A 9,392-nucleotide genomic window follows, 5' to 3' on the forward strand; every position below is an offset into this window, starting at 1 on the left:
ATTGTCTCATGTTCCTCACCAATATGCTATCACAACGAAACCCTAGCTTTAGCCCTAAAGCTATACAAGAAATCTCTCACCGATCTCTTAATCGTTTTCTACACAATGTACAAATTCTACAAGGCCTAACTACCTATTTATATAGGTTACAAACTTGGCCACCAAGAATTCTAACCGGTTTAGGAAACCCCTTCCCTAAATAACCACGGCTAACTTTAGAAAATAATTAATTAGTCTTCAATAACTAACATTTATCACCGTAAAATTGTTTGTTAAAGCTTATTATGTAATAGGGTTAATCTTATTTGCTTTTGTAATCTTCTATACTGCCGAGTTGTATCCAAGCGCTTACTGAGAAACATAAGCTACAAGCACATATATGCTCTGACCTAACCGGAATGTAATTATAGGTTAAGCTATAGTTTGGTGGCATCATAAAATGCCAAATGCTAGGTGTTGGTGTTGCAAGAGAAAATATTTTTCCATAAATTTCACATCTTAAACAGTTGGAAACGTTGTAATTATGGTGAGTTCCACGAAACTAGGGAACTCGCCCCTAATAACTGAGGTAGACAACTCTAGTCGGAAAGAACTAAGTATTTGTTGTACTGGCGTCCAATGGAATGAGGAATCCATGTTTTTAATGGGATTTGCCCATGATTAGTCGGACAAGTAATAATTCGAACACAAATCAGACCTCGTATGGACAAGCCAAAAATAAAATAAAATAATAAATATGTAACAAATAAACAGTTTCCCATACTGGAATAAACTTGTCTTACACTAGTAAATCATGCCTCTATGCGTTTCATAACGAATTAATTATCATCATACTCATTTTGTGCTTAGGTTTTTTTTAGTACTTTCAAACATGTGTGAGTGTGGCACTAGAAATCAAAGGTTTGTCAGTTTGTATGTAGTCTTTTTGCTTATAACTATATGTCTGATAACACATTCTCTTCATTTAAAAGCTAAATTTCCATCTCTTATACTCTACGCATTTTCTGATATTTCCATTTACAGAATATCTGAAGTAAGATGTTGGAAGAAACTGGATCCAATGTGATAAAAAAATTGGAAATGGTTGTTATTAAAAAACCAAAATGCTCCTCATTTTAATTTCTTTTTTTCTTTAGAATCTAGACATTTTCATAAATAACCCAAAGAGAAAAGGTAGATAGGTATATTAGACATTTTCCTAAGCAAACCAATAGGAAAGGCAAATAGGTATTAGATAATTTTGTAAATAAACCTAAGATGAACGACAAATAGGTATAAAAGTCAAATTGTATTATAATTTTTTATATATCCTATTTTTTCAGGGGTATAATTGGCAAGCAAACTAAATATAACATATCTAAAAATTAGTGTCTTCGAAGTTTACAAATTTTATCTCATTGGAAAGATTTTAAAGAACATACACAATGAGTACAAACAACAATATCAAATTTAGAATTTTACGAGAAACTCAGAGGTGTTTAGTTTTTTAGACACAATTAACGGTGTATGACTTAAAAATAACATTCCAACAAAATAAAAGATGTATAACACATTAAGCAATCAGCGGTGTTTCATTTTTCTTCTGTTTGCCCTGTTCTTCTGTCTGCCCTCTTCACTTTGGCAACAGAGTTCTAGTTATTTTTCTCTTGCCCATATTACTCCCCGTGATTTAATCAAATAATTTGACTTTATTTAGGCTTAGGCTTAGTTTGGTATTGCTGCGGCTTTTGTAAAAGCACTTTTCTGATGTGCGTTGTTGTGTTGTGCTGTGAGAAAAAAGCAGTTAGACGTTTGGTAAAAAATTACTTAAAGTTAAAGCTAATTAAAAAAGCAGCCAAAGTGTGTTTGGTAAAATATCATATTCAACCATTATTAATGACAAAAACAAACATATTTCTAAAATAGTTTTATTCAATTTTTTGGGGTTTAAATTTTTTTTATTTTTATTTTTATTTTTATTTTTACTATTAAATATAAATATGTATGATATTAAATTTACTAACTGTCACTATTATTATGATTGTTAAAAAACAATTACTTAACCATTTTTTGACACACATATATATATATTTTCGAACAAAAAATCGAACTATATATTATTTAATATTTATTTTTATTATTTGCAAATCAAAGGAAATGGTATATAAAATAGTTTGAAAATAAAAAATAATAATATTAAAGAATAAAATATAATTAATGAAAAATTGATTGTAACAAATTTAAGGATAACTTTTGTCATTAATAAAATAAAATAGGGATAAAAAAGATAAATCAAACATTAAAGTTTAGGTGGGACCACAACTTATGCTTTTGTAGCTTTTAAAAGCTCCTCTTCCCCGGCTTTTAAAAGTTGAGGAATTTGGGAAGTGCTTTGGATAAAAAACACTTTAATTTTTTTTTACCAAACAATAATTTCAAAAATATTGACATATATAGGTTTTGAAAGTGTTTTTGAAAAAATAAAAGCATTACCAAACCCAGCCTTAGTTTGGTATTGCTGCGGCTTTTATAAAGCACTTTTCTGTTGTGCGTTGTTGTGCTGTGCTGTGGGGAAAAAGCAGTTAGCCGTTTGGTAAAATATTAATTAAAGTTAAAGTTGATTAAAAAAGTAATCAAAGTATGTTTGGTAAAATGTGACACTCAACCATTATTGTTGTGGCAAATGACAAAAACAGACATATTTTGAAAAAAGTTTTATTCAATTTTATTGGTTTGCCTACCACCGATGTTGTCCCTGATATGTAAACATATTTTATTATAATAAAGTATTGTACAAGTGTTTCCAAAAAAAAATATATATATATATATTAAATATTAAATTTACTAATTATGCTATTATTATGATTGTTAAAAAAATTTATTTTACTTAACCACTTTTTAATTTATATACATAATTTTCATAGTAATTTTAATATTTGTTTATTTTTATTAATGAAATGGTATCATAAAATAGTTTGAAAATAAAATATAATAATATTTAAAGAATAAAATATATGAAATAAAAAATTGATTATATATATATTTAAGGGTAATTTTTGTCATTTACAAATAAAATAGGGACACAAAGGTTAAATCAAGCATTAAATTTTGGTGGGACCAAAGCTTATACTTTTCTAACTTTTAAAAACTCCTTCTCCCCAGCTTTTGAAAATTGAGGAATTTGGGAAGTGCTCTGGGTAAAAATCACTTTGATTTTTTTTTTACCAAAACACCAATGTCAAAAATTATTGACATGTATAGGTTTTGAAAGTGCTTTTGGAAAAATAAAAGCATTACCAAACCCAGCCTTAATCAAGTGTGCTCAACTAAGCTTGCCATTGTGCTGTCTAACCATATTTGCAAATGAACTTTGACCCATTTTACCATCTCATTTCCTTGATTGCTCTCCCCATATACCAAGACTAAATGAGCCAGCAGCCTCAGTGCCCAAATTGCCGAAAAATAATCACCAAACTTCACGTAGAGCTTCTAACATAGATCACTCATGATAAACCATACTGTTCAACTTTTGTTAATTAGAATTTAGCATAATCACTGAAACTAAAACATCGAGATTGATATCACGTGTAGTACTACCAAGTAAATAATTACGAATCTCTCATCTAAACCAGCGTCTAATTGATAACTAGAACAATAAACCAGCGTCTAATTGATATTTGTGCACTCATGAAAACTAACCTTCCACTATCCATTTTGTCGTTGTCATTATATCTGTCCTTGTCTCAAATAACTCATGCATTCTGTTTTTGTGCACATAAAGGATGTATCACGGTTGCACATTCAATGTCGGACCAGATCAGAAACAGAATTCGTATGAACATTTTACGGATATGTGTCATTACGGCTTGTTCAATACCAACCAAAGTAGATATGATCCAAATCTTGAACATTTCGTATTATCTCAATGTTTGTGCTCTTCAAAGCTACAGAAACCGAGCTATAAAACTTATGAGTAAGATGTTTGAGGAAATGGAACTCCTAAATATTACCATCTATTGTTCCAGATTCATAGGACGTCACCACGTACAGTTATCTGACATGTAAATATAACATTAAGTGTATGTTGATCTGACAGCTATGATGAGGCCCTAGGGGAGTTTTAAACCTTGTGGTGTATTAGGGAGTGAATTGTGATCCATTTATATATTTCATCACCATCTTGCTATAATGGTGAAAAGTTATGTTAGACTTACAGCCTTCTTGGTAACACTGGGAAAAAAACCATTTTTTTGAACACTACGAGATTACAGTTTTCAGAATATCTAAACAGTGCAGTAGCATACGGCATGGTATTGCATGCAATACAGCGCCTCACAGCACAGTAAAAGAAGGATGATGTAGAACTCAACAACCATAAATCAGAAAATAACCTCCACCGTGAAACAATTGTCACATGCAAATTCATGTTATGCTTAATGTTCTCTATTTCAAATAGTGTGAATTTGAGAATAAGCAAATGGAGTTATGAAACACATATGGATAAGCAAAGAAAGATAAAGGAAGAAATTACTGATTTTAATTGAAGGGACTGAAAAATCGAATTAAAATGTTATGGCTTATCGAGTTCATGATAATTTCTAGATTCAAATAACAAAAAATACTATGAAAGAAAACCCTGGATAAACACAACGAAGCATTATAGGAAAGCAAAAACGAATTCAACAATATTCATTCCATTTTTCGACCATAATCAACAAGACGAGAGAAAAATCTATGATTTGATTTAAATGCCGAACTATGAATATGACATATGACTAATGAGATCTTCATTTTAATATCAGTAGCTAAAAAAGGATCTCTGTAAATATATTCTATATTAGAAACTAAGTGGCCTTTACAGCACGGGGGAAAGCCCTCCCCATTGCATCCTTATCCATAAGAGTATTCAAAAAAGGGAGAAGATTGGTAAATCCATAGAGGATATACATCAGCTGATACAGCCTTCTTCTGAGACAGAAGATGGGCTACAAAATTACCATCTCGATAGTGAAGACAGAGACTGAAGCATCCTGAAGGAGACTAAGCAAAAAGGTAATATTTCTAAGGATGTTCACAAAATTACCCTCTTAAAAGATTGGATGATGCTCTCCCAACAAAATAAGATAGATTGATCCGTTAACTGGTAAACCTTTTTTACTTAATTCCGATTTCAGCCTAGGGAGCCTTTTCAAAACTAATGAGACCTTTTTTTTAAAACATATCCAGTTCTTGAAAATATGGGCATGTCTTTACATTTTCCGCTCTCCTTTTGCCACTTCTCGCTGCTCTCTTAAAGTACTTGTTAATATTCTCCCACTTCTGTTTGCACTTCTTCGCAGTCTTAGTGAATCCCATTGAAGCCATTGGCAGAGATATCTCTTCCCACATTCCAAATTTTGTGGCACCAGTTAGCATTTTCTGCGGCATTGCCATTCGAAGGGAGATTAAGGCTTGTATTTCATGTTTAGGCCATCTCTTAAGCCTTTGCTTTTCCTGACCACTCTGATCAGGCAAAACTATTTCTGGAGACGGCGCGATTACCTGCTGCCCCTTGGATTGTGGAGTATAAATTTCCTGTTGCCCGCAGAACTTCTCTAAGAGCGAAAGGAGAGCTAAACTTCGATGAGTGTCTTGAGCCCTCGTCTCCTTTTCTTTCCTCATCCTTTCCCTTTCAAGATTCCTCCAAGTTTCTTCTCTTGTAATCCTATCTTTCTCCTTCTGCTCCATAGTCTGGAGTAACACCTTATACATATCCTCTTGCTTCTTCATTCACCAAATCCTCAGAGTGACGTTTAAGTTCGTTGAGGATTTCTCTCTTTCTCTTCTTCCTACACAGAATTTCGGCCAATTCATCATCCACAGTTTCATTTCTAGATTCATGCAATACAGTATGAGCTGAACACGAGCGTGTTGTTCTCACACCAACTTTTTCTTCAATTAGAATCACATTTAGCTCTTGAACTGTATCCTGTAATCTGACTTGATCAAAAACAGATTATTATTTTTTTGGGTTATTTTGTTTTTGGTACTTAGGTTTTGTCCAACTTTTGAGTTTGGTCTAACATTTGTCCAGGTTGACGTTTGGTACCTGGAAAAAACGTTGACCTGAGTTGACTGTTATTGACTTGATTTTAATTAATTTTATGTAATAAATTATATGAGTTTACAAATATATCCCTGGTTTGGGCTTAGCATCTAATGGCTATGATGTCACTATCAAACATGCGGTAATTATCCAAACACATGTCTTACACCAACAGTATAGATCTGGGGCTTAAAAATCTTCATCTTCTCTTTACGGTTCATCTTCTTCTATTCATCTTCCCAAACAAAGGAAAAAGAGACCAGAAAAAATCACATCGAGAGTTAGGAATTTTTCAGTAATACATATCTTTTCTCTTCGTGGTCATGTTTGAGAGATGGCTAGGGTTTGTGCTTTTATTTGAGCTTATTTAGTTCGTGAAGATAAAAAGAAGAAACCACAGATGGATTTTCAAAAACTATTGACGATATCCATCGATGAATCAAATCCATGGGTCATGAAAATTGTAAATACATGAAATTAGGGTTTACAACAAGGAAAGATGAATTTGGGTTTATGTGAATTGATTCTGATTTTGCAACAAGGAAGTGGATGCTCTTGTGGTTTTAGGGTTTTCGATGTATGTTGTGATTGAATGGTTGGATGAAAGTGGAAAATTGATGTTCGTTTAGTTTGAAGATGGGTGAGATGAATCTAAATTTGGTGAAATTAATTCAACAAATCAATTGGGAGAAGGTTAGGGTTTGAAGAATATGAAGAAGATATCAGGGAAGAAATTGAGATGCTGTGATTTGCTGTTGAAAGATGGGGATATTGTTTTTGAAAAGGGTTTTTGTGCAATTGTTCTGGTCTGAGATATGAAAGAGGGTTGCAGCAGTGTGATGAATCAGAAAGGATAAAATTGAAGAGATTGAATAGTGGCCGGAAGATTCAGATGGTGTTGGTGGTTACAGGTCAGATATGAGCTCATACAGTAGATGGAAGTGGTAATGGTTTCAGCTGGAATTGCAAAAGAAGTTGTGGAGGATAGAAGTTGGTGTTAATGCAATAGAAAGGGATAAAGTTGTGATGCTTTTTATGAGTTGAGAAAATGAAGTTACTGGTTGCTGATTGATTGAACTGGAGGATTGTTGGAAATTCTGAATAGATGAATGATAGGATATGTATATGAATGAATGATTGTGCAAGAAAGCATTAGAAACAATTGACTTGGAATTGTGGTCGGAATTGATCTGGAATTGTGGACGAAATTGATCATATTTAAGATATAACTCTGTTGAATTTATGTATCGGCGAGTAGACTTGGACGATTCAGCAAATGAAGTTAAGGGTACAAGAGTAAATTTTTTTAGCTATTAGATATTATTTAATTTTTTTTGTAATTACTAAACAGAAGTCAATATTTAACATAGTCAACTCGGGTCAACGTCTTTTCCAAGTACCAAACACCAACCTGGACAAATGTTAGACCAAATTCAAAAGTTGGACAAAACTTGAGTACCAAAAACCAAATAACCCTATTTTTTTAGTAATTAATCAGATGAATGAATAAGAATTGTCGAAATTTTTTTCATCATTGAAATACTAATAGCAACATTCAAGTTGTAATAATTGAAAAGGTTTCCTAATTTTTGTTCACAATTTTGAGGATTTCTCCATCTATTCAAGCTTTCCTGGTTAGGGTTTTAGAAATTCCTTAAACACATTTCCATGTAAAATAAAACCCAAAAATCACACGAAAAACAAACAAACAAAAGTACCTCGAAACAATTTCCGAAAGGGAACTGTTGGAATTAATGCATTTTCTAAAAATTACCTAGGTAGTAAAACAATAAGAGATGAGTTTAGAATTTACTAGTTAGTGGTTAGTGTGAAGTCAGTAAAAGAGTCTCGTAATATCTGGTGAAAGAAAAAGAAGAGTGTAGAAGAGTCTTGTAATATCTTGGTCAAAGATGGTTATCAGTGTGAACTAAGATAAAATAGTCAGAGAGAAAATAAAGTTGTAGAAAACACTAGAGTTGTCTAAGGTCGGCTATACTGCCTATATGTATGGGTACCTGTACTACTCAGTTTGAAAGAGAGAGAAATAAAAAATAAAAAATGTTAGTGAATGAAAATACAAGATAAGTTCAGAGAAGTGAGTGAATAACAAAAGAATATTTGAGAGAGTAACTCAGAAAATACTAATAACAAGAGTTCAAAAAGCAACAAAATTACATCTCCTACAAATATCCAACTGTGGTATCAGAGCTTCGTTCGATTGAAGTTGGGCGATAACTTCCACTTGCAATCATGTCGACAAGTAGCAGCTCAAATCAATCAGTAGCTGTGTCAATTTTTTCTGGAGAGAATTACGATTTCTGGAGTGTCAAAATGAAAACGTACTTCCTATCTCAAGACTTATGGGATGTTTTCGAAAGCGGTGTAACAACAATGACTGAAACTACAGCAACCACTCCGGAGCAACAAAAGAAACTGAAAAACATGAAATTGAATGATCACAAAGCCTTGTACACAATTCAGATGGCAATAGATGACACAATTTTTCCGCGAATTATGGGAGCTACAACAGCAAAAGAGGCATGGATTTTGCTGAAGAATGAGTTTCAAGGAAACGAAAAGGTACGAACGGTTAAATTACAATCACTAAGAAGAGATTTAGAGAACATTAAAATGAAAGATTCAGAAACTTCAAAATATTACTACTCGAGAGTAAAGGAGATAGTCAATCAAATGAAAAGTTATGGAGAAAACATTGGTGATAAGAAGTTGGTGGAAAAAATTCTGATTAGCCTCACCGACAAATATGACCCGATAGTCACTGCAATTGAAGAGTCGAAAGATATCGCAAATCTTTCGGCGACGGAACTTATGGGTTCGCTTGAAGCCTATAAACAAAGGTTAAGCAGGCGTAATGAAACTCCAATTGAGAGTGCATTTCAGTCTAAATTTAGTATGAATACTCGAAGCTACGGAGACAAATGTGAAGACAAAAATATTTCTAAAGAAGTAAAAGACAACTACGGGGAGGAAAGATGGAGGAAAGATAATCCACCATGTAGATTTTGTAAAAGACAAACCATTTAGTGAAAGATTGTTGGTTTGATGAAAGCAAGCCCCAATGTTACAATTGTCGTCGACATGGACATCTCGCAAAAGAATGTCGTTTTAGAAAAAACAATCAAGCCAATTTTCATGAAGCTGAAAAGGAGGAGGAGCAAATGTTTTATGCCCATCAAACAACAGTGGAAGAGAAAAAATAAGCATGGTATATTGACAGCGGTTGCAGCAATCACATGACGGGAGACGAAAGCATTTTCCGCGACATAGATACGTCTATGAAGACTCTAATTAGGATGGGAAATGACGA

The 9,392-nt window shown here is 32.9% G+C and overlaps 2 protein-coding genes across 2 annotated transcripts; one reads left to right on the forward strand and one right to left on the reverse strand.

The window, feature by feature from the left end:
- Nucleotides 1-5,190: 5,190 nt before the first annotated feature.
- LOC113356861 (trihelix transcription factor GT-2-like) lies at nt 5,191-5,706 on the reverse strand. Its single transcript, XM_026600094.1, has one exon. The coding sequence runs from the start codon at nt 5,704-5,706 to the stop codon at nt 5,191-5,193; it is 516 nt and encodes a 171-aa protein (XP_026455879.1).
- Nucleotides 5,707-8,314: 2,608 nt separating this feature from the next.
- LOC113356871 lies at nt 8,315-9,109 on the forward strand. The gene has a single exon (XM_026600106.1). It carries the CDS (start codon nt 8,315-8,317, stop codon nt 9,107-9,109), a length of 795 nt encoding a protein of 264 aa, XP_026455891.1.
- The last annotated feature ends 283 nt before the right edge of the window (nt 9,110-9,392 follow it).

This window comes from Papaver somniferum, chromosome 1 (genome assembly GCF_003573695.1).
Source record: "Papaver somniferum cultivar HN1 chromosome 1, ASM357369v1, whole genome shotgun sequence".
Lineage (NCBI taxonomy): Eukaryota > Viridiplantae > Streptophyta > Magnoliopsida > Ranunculales > Papaveraceae > Papaver > Papaver somniferum.

Bases quoted from the DNA above. Each gene is read 5' to 3' on its own strand.
- LOC113356861 (XM_026600094.1), bottom strand. From the start codon at position 5,706: ATGGAGCAGAAGGAGAAAGATAGGATTACAAGAGAAGAAACTTGGAGG.
- LOC113356871 (XM_026600106.1), top strand. From the start codon at position 8,315: ATGTCGACAAGTAGCAGCTCAAATCAATCAGTAGCTGTGTCAATTTTT.